At 43.2% G+C, this 16,763-nt stretch overlaps 1 protein-coding gene across 1 annotated transcript in view; it reads left to right on the plus strand.

The window, feature by feature from the left end:
- The window catches only part of LOC126235572 (odorant receptor 83a-like), a 170,094-nt gene extending 154,131 nt beyond the window's left edge, over nt 1-15,963 (plus strand). The window contains exons 6-7 of the mRNA XM_049944290.1: nt 4,646-4,801; nt 15,904-15,963. Of these exons, the coding sequence (XP_049800247.1) occupies nt 4,646-4,801; nt 15,904-15,963 (216 nt within the window). The remainder of the gene's footprint in view (nt 1-4,645; nt 4,802-15,903) is intronic.
- Nucleotides 15,964-16,763: the final 800 nt, after the last annotated feature.

Below are 16,763 nucleotides of genomic sequence, written 5' to 3' on the forward strand. Positions count from 1 at the left end.
GTGTACGGCCAGTGTAGGAGATCGCTCCCCACACCATGATGCCGGGTGTTGGCCCTGTGTGCCTCGGTCGTATGCAGTCCTGATTGTGGCGCTCACCTGCACGGCGCCAAACACGCATACGACCATCATTGGCACCAAGGCAGAAGCGACTCACATCGCTGAAGACGACACGTCTCCATTCGTCCCTCCATTCACGCCTGTCGCGACACCACTGGAGGCGGGCTGCACGATGTTGGGGCGTGAGCGGAAGACGGCCTAACGGTGTGCGGGACCGTAGCCCAGCTTCATGGAGACGGTTGCGAATGGTCCTCGCCGATACCCCAGGAGCAACAGTGTCCCTAATTTTCTGGGAAGTGGCGGTGCGGGCCCCTACGGCACTGCGTAGGATCCTACGGTCTTGGCGTGCATCCGTGCGTCGCTGCGGTCCGGTCCCAGGTCGACGGGCACGTGCACCTTCCGCCGACCACTGGCGACAACATCGATGTACTGTGGAGACCTCACGCCCCACGTGTTGAGCAATTCGGCGGTACGTCCACCCGGCCTCCAGCATGCCCACTATACGCCCTCGCTCAAAGTCCGTCAACTGCACATACGGTTCACGTCCACGCTGTCGCGGCATGCTACCAGTGTTAAAGACTGCGATGGAGCTCCGTATGCCACGGCAAACTGGCTGACACTGACGGCGGCGGTGCACAAATGCTGCGCAGCTAGAGCCATTCGACGGCCAACACCGCGGTTCCTGGTGTGTCCGCTGTGCCGTGCGTGTGATCATTGCTTGTACAGCCCTCTCGCAGTGTCCGGAGCAAGTATGGTGGGTCTGACACACCGGTGTCAATGTGTTCTTTTTTCCATTTCCAGGAGTGTACTTTCTGGATCGCAAAGCATAAGGTACTTCATGCTGTACTCTATCTTCCTGGTTTTCCCTGCGCTTAACACCTCTCTCCACTTTCTCTTTCTTCCTCTTTCCTTCATGTGACATGTCCGGAATCGCATCCTGACAACCCTTAAATGTCCGCAACCGCCCAATGTGTACTATCGTTGTTCTAGTTGGCAGCTGAAGCTTAACATTAACGGGGGATGTGGTTTCAACAACTTGGTATGGCCCCTGATACCTCGTGAGGAATTTCTTCGTTTTCCCTTTTTCGGTATAGGGGCTGGACAGCATTACCCATTCCCCCCCTTTGTACTTTGGTGAACTTCCTTTCCGCTTTACTGCGTCTTCCTGCCTTTCCAAAACCTTTGTATTCGCCTTTTGTACCCGTTTCCAAACATCCCGAATTGTCCTTGCGAATTGATGTACAGATTCACCGGTCCTTTGTTTCTGTAGCTCCACTAAACAGTGACGGCATTTTTCGCCCATACGCTACCTCATATGGAGACAAACCGCTATTTGCATGGATTTTTGCATTATATGCACACAAAATATGCTTCAAATACTCGTCCCACTGATGGTGATGAGAACCCACATAAAAACTCAGCATCTTCCCAATTGTTCTGTGTACCCGTTCTGTCCTTCCGTTCGCCTGTGGATGCAACACGTTCATCCTCAATTTCTTTACGTTCAACAATTTACACAGTTCCTTCATTAAATTCGATATGTAGTCCCTTGGTCAGTAATTATTGTCTCAAGTACACCAAACTTCAAAATCCAGTTGTTTACTAACGCTTGCGCGACCAATGCTGCCTGTTGATTTGGCATGACCACCAACGCCACGTACCTCGAAAAATGGCCTGTTATTGCCAGAACGAATCTGTTCCCCGATGGTGTTCGCCTGAAAGGTCGTACGACAACAGTCCCCAACATAGAGAACGGACATGTCGCTTCCAGCAATCGTTGTAGCTGTATCTGTTTCCGAACCAAATCGGCTCTCTGTGCACAAGATATACAATTCTTGACATACTGATCCACATCAGCTTTCCTACCTCTCCACCAATACCTCTCTGCAACTCCCCTATTCGTCGCTCTACACCGTCCATAACCAGATAACACGTGATCATGTGCTTCCTTTAAAACCTCATCCCTCAGCTTCTCTGGCATTACTACCCTTGGTCCTAACTTCTTTTCCCTGCACAGAAGACCGTCGTGCATATTAAATTGTGGCTGTGTCCGATACACTTTGCAATCGTTGTCCACATTCTGTAGTTCTTGCCATACCGCTAGGTCATAACCTATGATGTCTACTTTTGCCACCTTCCTACTTAGTGCATCCGCATTACCATGCTTCTTCCCAGGCTTGTGCACCATCTCGTTGTCGAATTCACCAAGCCTCACAGCCCATGTAGCGAGTCTAGTGGACGGATCCTTCAACCCCAGCAACCACATCAACGCAGCATGATCTGTCACTATCCGAAATCTCCCATATAAAAAACATTTAAAATATGTGATTCCATAGATTGCGCTAAGCATCTCCCTCTCTGTTGTTGAGAAAGTCTGTTGTTGAGAAAGTCCTCTCTGCTGCATTCAACTGCCCAGATGCATAGGCTACAGAATGTTCTTTCCCATCAATTTCCTGACTAAGAATACACCCTAAGGCTTTATTCGATGCATCACATGCTCGTATAAACTCCTTTTCAAAATCTGGAAGCACAAGAACTGGACTTGATGTTAACACTTCTTTCAAGGTTTCGAACGCTTTCCGACATTCTTCTGTCCACTCAAATTTCACACCCTTCCGTAACAATCGCGTCAACGGCTGTGCTAAATCTGCAAAACCCTTCACGAACTTTCGATAGAAATTGCAAATTCCGATGAATGACTGCACTTCCTTAACTATTCCTTAACTGTTTACAGTTCCTGAAAATCCCTTACAGACTGTACCAACCTCAGATCTGTTCGCACTCCGTCCTTACTGATAATATGACCCAAATATTTTACTTCTTCTAATGCAAAATGACACTTCTCCAGGTTCAACGTCAAACGAGCTGCTCTTAACCCCATAAAGACTTCCCTTAACCGCTGTCTATGTTGCTCCATACTACTCGAAAACACTATAATGTCATCCAAACAGACAAGACACGGCTGTGGTTTCAAACCCCTCAAGACACTACCTAGCAACCTCTTAAACGTTGCCGAATGGCATTTTGATGTACTGGTAATGGCCTTCAGGAGTACAGAACGCAGTTTTTGGACGATCCTCCGGAGCCACTTCTAACTGATGATAACCACTTGCCAAATCCATCGTAGAAAAGTACTGACACTGTCCTAAGTGATCCAAAGTCTCAGATATGTTTGGAATGGGGTATGCGTCCGTTACTGTGTTATTATTGAGGTATTGGTAGTCACAACAGAACCTGTATTTCTTAATTCGATCCATAGATTTTTAGGCACAACGACAATGCCCGCTCCCCAGCAACTATTACTATGCTCTATAACATCGTCCGCAAGCTGTTGATCAATGAAATCCTCCACAATCGGCTGCAAATACCTCGGTATTCTGTATAGTTTACTGTAAACAGGTGCTTCATTCCCTGTTGGTACCCTATGTTGAACTAATGGAGTTGCTGGCAACTGCCCTTGCGCAAAAAACAAATCCATAAATTCCCACAATAATTGTTCCAGATGCTCACTTTCTCCTCCTTTCAAATGCTTAATTTTTTTACATCTCTATCTACCGGGCGATCGAAAAGTCAGTATTAATTTGAAAACTGAATAAATCGCGGAATAATGTAGATAGAGAGGTACAAATTGACACACATGCTTGGAATGTCATGGGGTTTTATTAGAACCAAAAAAATACAAAAGTTCAAAAAATGTCCGACAGATGGCGCTTCATCAGATCAGAATAGCAATAATTATCATAACAAAGTAAGACAAAGCAAAGATGATGTTCTTTATAGGGCGTTGACAGACCCTCGGAGCATGAAATGAGCTTCGTCGGTCCACAACACGTTACTCAACCAATCGTCAGCTTCCGCCATCTTTTGAAACGCCCACACCGCAAATGCCTTCCGCTTCACTAAATCGCCAGGGAGCAGTTCACGTTGCCGATGGATTTTGTACAGATAGCATCGGAGGGTACGCCTGAGTACCAATCAAACAGTAGTGTATGAAATGCCGGTGCGACTTGCTACTGCACGAGCGCTGACTTCCCCGTGGATAGACGAACCCGCTACAGTCTCCATTTCTTCCTGAACTGTCTCCGAAGGTATATATACCACACCACCCGCCGGCCTAGGACGTCAGTCAACAGGAGTAACCTGATGATGATGACACGTTACGCCGTCGAAAATTCGTTCTACAACGACCAGTCAACCAGTCTGCATGCCCGAGAGACCTTCAAGCATCTCATTCGCCGGGAAAATCTACGAACACAAACAACTGTAAAGCACAACACACTACATTTTGACTTATCCTTTGCCTCTTATTCACTTTTGAGCTTCAATATAACGTCAGAAAGCAGTATTCTCCCTCCTCCTTCCTTTATAACTCTTCTCTGACGTGCTTCAATGGCCAAAAGTGAGACTCTGGTGCAGATTCAATCCCTCAAATAACTTAGCACTTATTGATTGTCACCTAATGTGGTCTGAATGGGCAAAATCTGTACCAACTATTGTTTCGGTAGCTTCAAGGATTCAGTTCCTTTCTCGAGTCACCTCCCAAACCTTCTAAACAGACACATCGTCCTCGCTTGGTTCGTGCTTGCAGCAGCTGGAGGTGGGTCAGGCTGCCTACGAGTCACAGTGGGTAGGCTCCTCCCGCAGCAGCCAGCGCTGCCTCTGGATGATGGTGATGCGCGCGCGCCGCATCCAGAGGATGACCGCCGGCAAGGTCATAGACATCAACCTCATCCTCTTCACCGAGGTGAGCGCACTCCTCACACTGCTTTTGACATTACTGTGCACCCTCTTCCATCACTGCGCAACTTAGCAAAGTACTGTCCTCTCCTCACAAAAGGGATACGGGCAATAGTGAAGTTTAGGTATGAGGCATCTCCCACACACAACATTCGTTTGACTGCTGCACTCTCTCTCTGCATGTATCTCAGTCTGTCTGTTGTTTAAACCACTCAGTAATTAACTGCCATTTTAGGGACGTATTTGAGACTATAGTGGAATTTATGTCTTAAGTATATGGACCCTTTTCTCAATAATCAGCTCAGGTTCTTAGTACACAAAAACGAACATAGTGTTAAACACTCTTTTTGAAACACAGTGAAAAGGTGATGGGATGTAAATGATTGGTTAATAACGCCCTTAAATGCGCCATACATACTAATAATTTATTACCAGTTTCCTGTACACATAATATATATGATGGCGTTGAATGCTTGCTACATGAATCAGAGAAGCTTTAGAAATACTAATAAGGTAACAGCACTCTTACTATTAAAACAGCAAAGTCGTCTAGTGCAAATTATAGAAATAATTATATTAAAATTGTTGTATAACACAAGGCCAGTTCTTAGACCTTACCATGGGAAATGGTTAGGTTGAAGTTAGATATAGTGGGAATCAGTGAAGTGTGGTGGCTGCAATAAGAAGACTTCTTGCCAGTTGAATGTAGGTTTATTATAGCTCCTCCCTAAATGATGAATAAATTGAAAAATATATATTATGAGATTAAAAAAAATTTCTAGCTTATACAGGGGGACGAAAAATAGTATTAAACAAAAGGCAAACTCACATTTACAGATCTGAGTGTTTAGAAAAAGCTTTCAGCAATATAGATTGGAATACACTCTGACATTCTGAGATCATCAGGAACAAAAATACAGGGAGCGGAAGGTTATCTAAAACATGGGGAGAAACCTGACTACAGTCATAAGAGATCAAGAAGATAAAAGAGATGCCGTGGTTGAGAAGTGAGTGAGACGTTGTTGTAGCTTATCCCCATGTTATTCGGTCTGTACACAGAGTCACCAGTAAACGAAGCCAAAGAAAAAAGTGAAAAACAAGAATTAAAGTTCAGAGAGAAATTTGAGTTTAATGAAAGTGACAGTGTCCTGCAAAGAACTTATTATAAGATGGACATCAACATAAATAAACCAAGGTTAGTGAGGTGTAGATTGACTAAATCAGGAGATGGAAAGGGAAATAAATTAGGAAATGAGACACTAAAAGTAGCAGGCGAGTTTCGTCATTCGGGCAACAAAATAGCTGATGATGGCCAAGGTACAGATGATATAAAATGAAAAGTGCAAGGGCAAGAAAAATGTTTCAGAAAAGGAGAACTATTTTAACATCGAATTTAAATTTAACTTTAGGAAGTATTTTACGAAAGAATCTTCCTGGAATGTATCCTTCCACAAGACCGAAAAGATGGAAGACAAACAGCACAGACAAGAAAGAATAGCTGTTAGAATGCCTCGGTACATTCTTTTTCAGGCTGCAATATGACTACTAGGGCCTGTCATCTTATCACTTTAGGCAGGCCTTGGTGAACCACACAGACCTCCCAGCCAGCAGAGCAGTGCTACGCAGCTGAGGCTGCGGGCACTGTTGCCGATGCAGCACCACGTGAGGATCGGGATGCGTGGATTTCTTTACTCTGCTCTGTGATATTCACTACAAATTTACGACATATTGTACAGAAGTGAAACATGGATGATATACAGTTCAGATAAGAAGAGAATAGGAGCTTCTTCGAAGTTTGTGGTACAGAAGCATGCTGCAGATTAGGTGAGTAGATCGAATAACTAGTGGAAGGGTACGTCATCGAATTGGGGAGGAAAGAAATTTTCAGTGCGAGCTTGACTAAAATGGAGGATCTGGTTGATAGCATATATCCCGACACATCAAGAAATAGATCATTTGTCAATGAAGTCAAGTGTGGGAGGGCGAGGATGGTAAAAATTGTAGAAGAAAATCTAGGTTTGTAAGTTCAGCTGTATGCAAGTTGCGATTGTTATTCAGAGATGGAGAGGCTTGTGGAGAGTGGACTCGTGTGGAAAATTACATCAAACCGTTCTTCGAACTGAACACCTCAACAACAATGTGGTTCCTCAAGACAATGAACAAATAAAGTAAACTGAATATTCTTTTGTAGCAAAGGCACATAATTTCTGTAGATTTCGGGCCGAAGTATGGTGAGGATAGCAGACAAATTTTCTCTCACACACATAATCACCAACTCTGTCAATCATCGCTGACAAAGATAAGTCTCATATATAAAGAGAAATACGATAACAGAATCAAAATGCGTGAGAAACACAATTTGAGACGAAGCTGTATAAATCAAAAGAGGACATGAATGTGATTGATTTGTACCACGTCGTCTCTTCAAAAACACCTCGTGTAATCGTAAGCTATTGTATATCACTGACCAGAGCCTTACAGATCTTAGCAGTGATACCACCTACTAGTGCATATGAATACTCATTCAAAAATCTAGATAACTATAACAAAAAATTAGGATTCCACTGGATACTTGCCAAAGTGGGACACAACGACAACTCATTCAGACGCACGATGTTATGAATCCGCGAGAGTAGAAGGCCAGTCTTGCTCATTCGTAGAAGGGAAACCTTGCCAGAGAGTGGCTTTCAGTCGGTGAAGATTGTAGCGCGACCGCCATCGATAGTCACAATACATGATATCGTACACAGAGAGAGTACAATCTTATTACTTTAAGTTCAAATGGTGAAAGGAATAAAACGGGCTCCTGTCGGTGTGTATCATGCTAATTTTATGCATATGTTTTTTTCTAATTTCGTAATTTGTGAGTACTATGCAAGTACCCATTTGAATCTCACTTCACACCATCAGTTACTAAAAAATGTATTCGCCTATTCAGCTGTAATTCACAAGACTATAAGGAAGAGCCACATGAAAAAATGTATTCGCCTATTCAGATGTAATTCACAAGACTATAAGGAAGAGCCACATGAAAATGAGACACATAGAAAAAAGAAAGTGTACTCCTTATCATTTCAAAAGCGATCACAATAACTGTTTATACATTTATGGAACTGTCAGACATGAAGGTCAGTGTCTCCATGGAAAAATGTCTGCAGTTGCCTATGTATGCATGACCGAAACCAGGTGTGCACTTCTTCAAAAAAATGGTTCAAATGGCTCTGAGCACTATGGGACTCAACTGCTGTGGTCATAAGTCCCCTAGAACTTAGAACTACTTAAACCTAACTAACCTAAGAACAGCACACAACACCCAGCCATCACGAGGCAGAGAAAATCCCTGACCCCGCCGGGAATCGAACCCGGGAACCCGAGCGTGGGAAGCGAGAACGCTACCGCACGACCACGAGATGCGGGCTGTGCACTTCTTCGCCCAAAGCAAACTGATGGCTATGAATTTCTTTCTTCACGGCACTAATATGGATATCGCATGGGGAGAGATCGGGACTGTATGGAGGTTGTGTGGGCCTGCCCACATGTGGCCAAGGTTATCTGGACTACGCTGCAGAAGCTTCACCTTGTAGCCCTTACACATCCTCCACACAGCCCCGCTCTCTCCAAATGCGATTTTTAATTGTTTTGGAGCCCTGAACAAAGACATTCATGGCTATCGATTTATTTCGGACAAGGAGGAGGACGCCTAGGTACTATCACAGTTCAGTAGACAACAGCAAACATTTTTCCATGAAGGCATAGACCGTCTTGTCTCATAGTGGAACAATGTATTAACAGTTATGATGATTACTTTTGATATAAACAATTTACCTACTTTTCACATCTGTCTCGTTTTCATTTGACTGGCCCTTATGCACACATTAGAAAAAGTTTTGCATCACCCCACTTACCAGAACTCCTGAAGATAGGCGTTGGCTGTGGATATTGTATCACAGACGCAGTCCTTTCGACTGTTCAGAGATGTCACTAAACCCACCCAAAGATGTAAAAAACCATGCATGAGAAAATGGTTCAAATGGCTCTGAGCACTGTGGGAGCGGTCGCGTGGTTCCAAACTGAAGCGCCTAGAACCGCTCGGCCACTCCGGCCGGCCAACCAAGCATGAGAAACTCCTATTAGACGGAGGGGGTCTGACAGTCGATCAGTTCCAGTCAGAAAGGAGGTACACGGCTCGTGTTGTCTGTAGTTCAACCATGCATTGATGGTCAATACTGCGATTCGATCGCGTCCGCATCGTTATTTTGTGCCAGGAAGAGCTCACAACAAGGGAAGTGTCCAGGCGTCTCGGAGTGAACCAAAGCGATGTTGTTCGGACATGGAGGAGATACAGAGAGACAGAAACTGTCGATGGCATGCCTCGCTCAGACCGCCCAAGGGCTACTACTGCAGTGGATGACCGCTACCTACGGATTATGGCTCGGAGGAGCCCTGACAGCAACGCCACCATGTTGAATAATTCTTTTTGTGCAGCCACAGGATGTCGTGTTACGACTCAAACTGTGCACAATAGGCTGCATGGTGCGCAACTTCACTCCCGACGTCCATGGCGAGGCACCGTGCAGCGCGGTACAGTTGGGCCCAACAACATACCAATGGACCGCTCAGGGTTGCCATCACGTTCTCTTCACCGACGAGCATCGCATATGCCTTCAACCAGACAATCGTCGGAGACGTGTTTAGAGACAATCCGGTCAGGCTGAACGCTTTAGACACACTGTCCAGCGAGTGCAGCAAGGTGGAGGTTCCCTGCTGTTTTGAGGTGGCATTATGTGGGACAGACGTACGCCGCTGGTGGTCATGGAAGGGGCCGTAAGAGCTGCACGGTACGTAAATGCCATACTCCGACCGATTGTGCAACCATATCGGCAGCATATCGGCGAGGCATTCGTCTTCATGAACGACAATTCGCGCCCCCATCGTGCACATATGAATGACTTCCTTCAGCATAACGACATCGCTCGACTAGAGCGGCCAGCATGTTCTCCAGACATGAACCCTACCGAATATGCCTGGACGACTTGACCCACCAACCACTCTGAGGGATCTACGCCGAATCGCCGTTGAGGAGTGGGAAAATTTGGACCAACAGTACCTTGATGAACTTGTGGATAGTATGCCACGACGAATACAGGCATTTACAGCAATCTGGATCGCGACCTCCGAAGATCTCGCTGTATGGTGGTACAACATGCAATGTGTAGTTTTCATGGGCAATAAAAAGGGCGAAAATTTTGTTTATGTTGGTCTCTATTACAGTTTTCTGTACAGGTTCCGAAACTCTCGGAACCGAGGTGATGCAAAACTTTTTTGATGTGTGTACATAAATATGCATATGCGTCTTTTGGTACAATTGTGTTTCCTTCAGGACTTAGTACACCAATTTCATTTTTGTGTCGTATCATTTTCAATCACAGTAGACGTATCCCATGCGATAAAGTCCACACAACGACAAATTTGTCAATTAGAAACTTTTGCCTTATCTACATATTGCGCATGTGTTCGGAAAAATAATAAACAGATCCAGTCTGGGTTGTCCATTGTGTTTGCTGAGATCCACCTTGTCATTTCTGGAACGGCACATGTTTTGTATCAGTATAAGCCTGACCATTTACTGTCTCATTTCTACCATCAGGTATCCAACATGTACTGACTATCGCTGTCGTTCATTCAAACGGTCGACGGGCACTTTTATACATCAAATCCTATAATTTGGGTGAACCATAGTACCTAAATGACAGACCTTTTCTTCACAATGTTATAATTTCATCACTTCATTATTGACTCTATTCCAGTTTTCTTCTCACATGTTTCATGAGAGTCATATTTTTTGAAATTATGCGTTTTGCCTAGAGTTCAGACGAATAATACGAATGTTTGACTAATCTAGTGCCAGTTTTTCATATACACATTCGTAAATTTCGAAAAATGAGTTCCTTTCAAACTTTCTGCTGAGTATATACTAGATGGTATTGACACGTAGATCAAATGGCTTGGCTCTGAGCACTATTGGACTCAACTGCTGTGGTCATAAGTCCCCTAGAACTTAGAACTACTTAAACCTAACTAACCTAAGGACAGCACACAACACCCAGCCATCACGAGGCAGAGAAAATCCCTGTGACACGTAGAAGTAAGACTACTTTTCAGTTTGGTCATAATATACAGTTATATTCATGTTTTCACTCGTAGCTTCAATTTTTGCGTTATTTCGAGTTGAAATGGTTGCTGTTCGGAACTTAATTGCCTCATACTCTGTCTTAGTGCTATGTTTTCAGCCGAGCAATTTTTTGGCTTGGTTTTGACGTCAGCTCGTTGATGGGTGCATTTCCCCATAGCCTCTGCTGCATCAGCACACAGGGCTGCTTGACCTGTTCCCATAACTGCTGCTCGGGCCGTTTGCTGCACCACGATCGCGCTTTCTGTTAGCCTGTAACTGACATCAGCGTCTGTCTGTACCTCTGTTACTATTGGCATGTTTGGCATTGCACCATGTGCAACCATTTTATTTTTTGGTTTTGTTCTTTACTACTCTTATTTACTTCCTGATTGTACTACACCATTTACAGCCATTTTGTTTTTTTAATTTGACAATACTGCCATTATTATGTCTTGGATTGTACCACTTCCTTCCCTTTTTACCAAGGACATAAATACGAGTACAATCAATGTTAGTTTTCATAAAATTGTGAAATCAATTTTGTACTACCTACAAAACTCCATCCTGAGGCTTTACAAAATTTTGGTATGATACTGTCACCGGATTGCCAAATGTAATGGGTCTTGTGCTTTTATTAACTCTATCTTTTATTACATTTTTAATACATTTTTATCTCCCAAAAGTGCTCTATCATTAATGATCTTGCTACTGCCTTGAAATGCTGCAGATTCATAGGCTATGCAGATGCACATGTGCATGTACTCTATTGATGGCTAGTGACGCAAGAAAGACTCTAAACGCTTTAATTTTTGGAAAAGGGTTTCCAATCAAAAAATATAAAGGTAAAGGTCAATATTGCGTTATTACGTAAAACGCGTATCATTCAACTGGGTACCAGGGCACGTGAGAATTGAGGAAACGAGCAGGCAGACCAAACAGCCAAGGAGGTCTACAGGGAAACACAACGTGCCATTCCTCTGCCTCATATCAATCACTCTGACGGGATGAAGTCACTCAGACCCACTTTGTAATAGGGCATGGTTCCCTAACATATGGCTTCATATCATTACTCTGTGCTGCCTGCAGAGCGGAAACCACTGAACGTCACATTTTAACCTAGTGCATTTTATGCACTTATGAGAAGGCTGAAATAAATGTATGTGAAAATCTGTCCGCTTTCTAGATGATGACGAGACGAGTGTTGTGTCTGGACTCCAGACTATGCCTTCAGGCTATAGATGTTAGTGTACACAGAGTGACTGCATCCTCCTTTTTATTCACACGATCAGCAAGCTGCAGCTTTTCGCTGTACACTTTTAATATTTTCCACTGAATTTCTCTTTCTATTAGAATTTTTAGAACTGGCAAAAAGCATGATTTCCTTTTTTCTGTGTCTGTATCTGTGTGCATATGTGTGCATTCTTTTATGGACTCCTTAAATACTAATTATAGTAGACGTTATATTACTCTGTGACTTTTATCTACACTCGTCTCATGAAATTTGGGAACGAGCGCTAAGTACCTCGCTGTCATACACTCAAACTAGCACGTTGTCATAATCATCAAAAACTGGTAGAAGCGGACCTCGGGGAAGATCAGTTTGGATTCCGTCGAAATGTCGGAACATGTGAGGCAATACTAACCTTACGACTTATCTTAGAAGAAAGATTAAGAAAAGGCAAACCTACGTTTCTAGCGTTTGTAGACTTGGAGAAAGCTTTTGACAACGTTAACTGGAATACTCTCTTCCAAATTCTGAAGGTGGCAGGGGTAAAATACAGGGAGCGAAAGGCTATTTATAATTTGTACAGAAACCAGATGGCAGTTATAAGAGTCGAGGGGCATGAAAGGGAAGCAGTGGTTGGGAAAGGAGTGAGACAGGGTTGTAGCCTCTCCCCGATGTTATTCAATCTGTATATTGAGCAAGCAGTAAAGGAAACAAAAGAAAAATTCGGAGTAGGTATTAAAATTCATGGAGAAGAAGTAAAAACTTTGAGGTTCGCCGATGACATTGTAATTCTGTCAGAGACAGCAAAGGACTTGGAAGAGCAGTTGAACGGAATGGACAGTATCTTGAAAAGAGGATATACGATGAACATCAACAAAAGCAAAACGAGGATAATGGAATGTAGTCAAATTAAATCGGGTGATGCTGAGGGGATTAGATTAGGAAATGAGACACTTAAAGTAGTAAAGGAGTTTTGCTATTTAGGGAGTAAAATAACTGATGATGGTCGAAGTAGAGAGGATATAAAATGTAGATTGGCAATGGCAAGGAAATCGTTTCTGAAGAAGAGAAATTTGTTAACATCGAGTATAGATTTAAGTGTCAGGAAGTCGTTTCTGAAAGTATTTGTATGGAGTGTAGCCATGTATGGAAGTGAAACATGGACGATAACCAGTTTGGACAAGAAGAGAATAGAAGCTTTCGAAATGTGGTGCTACAGAAGAATGCTGAAGATAAGGTGGGTAGATCACGTAACTAATGAGGAGGTATTGAATAGGATTGGGGAGAAGAGAAGTTTGTGGCACAACTTGACTAGAAGAAGGGATCGGTTGGTAGGACATGTTTTGAGGCATCAAGGGAGCACAAATTTAGCATTGGAGGGCAGCGTGGAGGGTAAAAATCGTAGAGGGAGACCAAGAGATCAATACACTAAGCAGATTCAGAAGGATGTAGGTTGCAGTAGGTACTGGGAGATGAAGAAGCTTGCACAGGATAGAGTAGCATGGAGAGCTGCATCAAACCAGTCTCAGGACTGAAGACCACAACAACAACAACAACACAACCTTTACCAGAGTTCCTTGAAGACTCATAATAGATAAAGGCACTTTAAATATTCCCACAAACTGAAAGTATTTCCTACAGGAAATTCCATCAGCCGACATCAGACGACACAGATAATACCCGTCTACATATGCACACAAGGTTATTTTAGTTAAAATGAGTCGGCATGTAAGGTACCTAGGTGGATAGTTCCGAAATATTTTCATAACGTCATCAGCTCTCACTCCTAAAACATACACAAACCAAATAAATGTGCTCCAAGCATCAAACACGTAACAACATTGCACGCTGATCAGCGATAGCTATCAAGAAAACAATACATAAATTTTGTGACAACTATCATTCTATCGCAAATACGAGTAGTAAAAAATAATACAATAACTGTTATTCGAAGCAACACAAATGTAAGTTGACTAAATCTGACCACAGGCTTTAACTGCTTTTTACTTAATACTTATAGTGTTAACGGTATTTTTTATCTTTTACCTTTACATCCATAGATAAAGCATATATTCATCAAAAGAAACATATACAACTAATAACATAAATACGTGCTTTAAAGAATTGAAATGTCGAAATATTTTGAAAGGGTTGCCAGTATAATATTTTCTTCTTTAACACTACTTGCATGCAAATTCATCTTGTTCAGGGTGATATCCTATCAAATTATGGGATATTCCAAGATGTGACAACAGTTGCATTTAGTAATTCAATATCTTTGTTCATGTGACACAACTAATAACATCTACATTTATACTCCGCAAGCCACCCAACGGTGTGTGGCGGAGGGCACTTTACGTGCCACGGTCATTACCTCCCTTTTCTGTTCCAGTCGCGTATGGTTCGCAGGAAGAACGACTGTTTGAAAGCCTCCGTACGCGCTCGAATCTCTCTAATTTTACATTCGTGATCTCCTCGGGCGGTATAAGTAGGGGGAAGCAATATATTCGATACCTCATCCAGAAACGCACCCTCTCGAAACCTGGCGAGCAAGCTACACCGCGATGCAGAGCGCCTCTCTTGCAGAGTCTGCCACTTGAGATTGCTAAACATCTCCGTAACGCTATCACGGTTACCAAATAACCCTGTGACGAAACGCGCCGCTCTTCTTTGGATCTTCTCTATCTCCTCCGTCAACCCGATCTGGTACGGATCCCACACTGATGAGCAATACTCAAGTATAAGTCGAACGAGTGTTTTGTAAGCCACCTCCTTTGTTGATGGACTACATTTTCTAAGGACTCTCCCAATGAATCTCAACCTGGCACCCGCCTTACCAACAATTAATTTTATATGATCATTCCACTTCAAATCGTTCCGCACGCATACTCCCAGATATTTTACAGAAGTAACTGCTACCAGTGTTTGTTCCGCTATCATATAATCATACAATAAAGGATCCTTCTTTCTATGTATTCGCAATACATTACATTTGTCTATGTTAAGGGTCAGTTGCCACTCCCTGCACCAAGTGCCTATCCGATGCAGATCTTCCTGCATTTCGCTACAATTTTCTAATGCTGCCACTTCTCTGTATACTACAGCATCATCCGCGAAAAGCCGCATGGAACTTCCGACACTACCTACTAGGTCATTTATATATATTGTGAATAAGCTGTGGAGTGCACTCTGACTTCCAATTTCTCATCTACAATTATATTTTCTTAGTTGTACCAAATCATGCTGACCCCCACATAATTGGGGAACTTTCCGCAACTACGTTTCAAGCAGGCCCTACACTACTTCACCACCGCCACATGTATATCGCTAACGGATCTAAATCACTTGGGTAAATGGTGTATTTTGAACATATCACGTGAAACGAAAAATACCGATTCTTGTAGCTGAAAATTGAAGGCCTAGTTGATGGCAGACGAGTAGTTGTAAGATGTCAGACGTCTTGGCAGCAAAATATTAGGTAGTACACAGGTTTGCATAATATTCAATGAACGACGTTTGTTACAGGAAACCATTAAGCAATGGTAAATGTCGTCGCTAACATCCGTTAATGCATATGGAATGGGGACAAAGAAGAAGTTTTTACAGGAGTAAATATGAGTAGAGCTCGTATATTTTTCATTTTCGTCACAAACTGTCACAGATACACGTGTCAATGTTACTGGGCGTGTCCGTTTTTGGTTTGTTTCAGACGCTGACAAAGGCCTTCTCTTACTTCACAGTCCTGCGACAGATCAAGGGCACCAGCTAGATGCCAACAGATCAAGGGCACCAGCTAGTTGCCAACAGATCACGAGCAGCAGCTAGATGCCAACAGATCAAGAGCACCTGCTAGATGCCAACAAATCTAGAGCACCGGCTGGATACCAACAGATAACGAGCAGCAGCTAGATACCAACAGATCAAAAACACCTGCTAGATGCCAACAAATCTAGGGCACCAGCTAGATACCGACAGATCACGAGCAGCAGCTAGATGTCAACAAATCAAGAGCACCAACTAGATACCAACCGATCAAGAGCACGAGCTAGATGCCAACAGATTAAAGGCACCAGATAGATGACACCAAATCAAAGGCATCAGCTAGACTTCAGTGCTCCATACCAGGTCGCTGCTGACAGCTTCTATCGAAAGTCCATCCCTCACCAGTGCCTGTCACAGAAATGTTGTTCAGTACACATGGGCGTGCACCCTCATCATGCATTCACCTGTTACCATGACATTCATTGCAGCGATAAATAATGAGGTAATGGAAAACAATCACTGCACACAGAAGTTTGTACCTCATTTTCATAATTCATGTCCCAACCAATAAACAATAAAACACTATGCACTTGTCTTTTGTGGACCTCTTTTGCCAAGGCTTGTGAAATGTTCAAGAAGTAATTTAAAGAATTTTATGAAATGTTACACACAAGAAACCTTCGTGACTCAAACTTTCTTCCCTGTTACCTATTATCTTATAGCTACTAACTTACACACTCATTCTCCCATCTTTTGCTGTCATAAGTAGTCATAGTAAGTAGTGGTATAGTCTCGCTTGTAGAGTAG

Source organism: Schistocerca nitens, chromosome 2 (genome assembly GCF_023898315.1).
Source record: "Schistocerca nitens isolate TAMUIC-IGC-003100 chromosome 2, iqSchNite1.1, whole genome shotgun sequence".
NCBI classification, from domain to species: Eukaryota; Metazoa; Arthropoda; class Insecta; order Orthoptera; family Acrididae; genus Schistocerca; species Schistocerca nitens.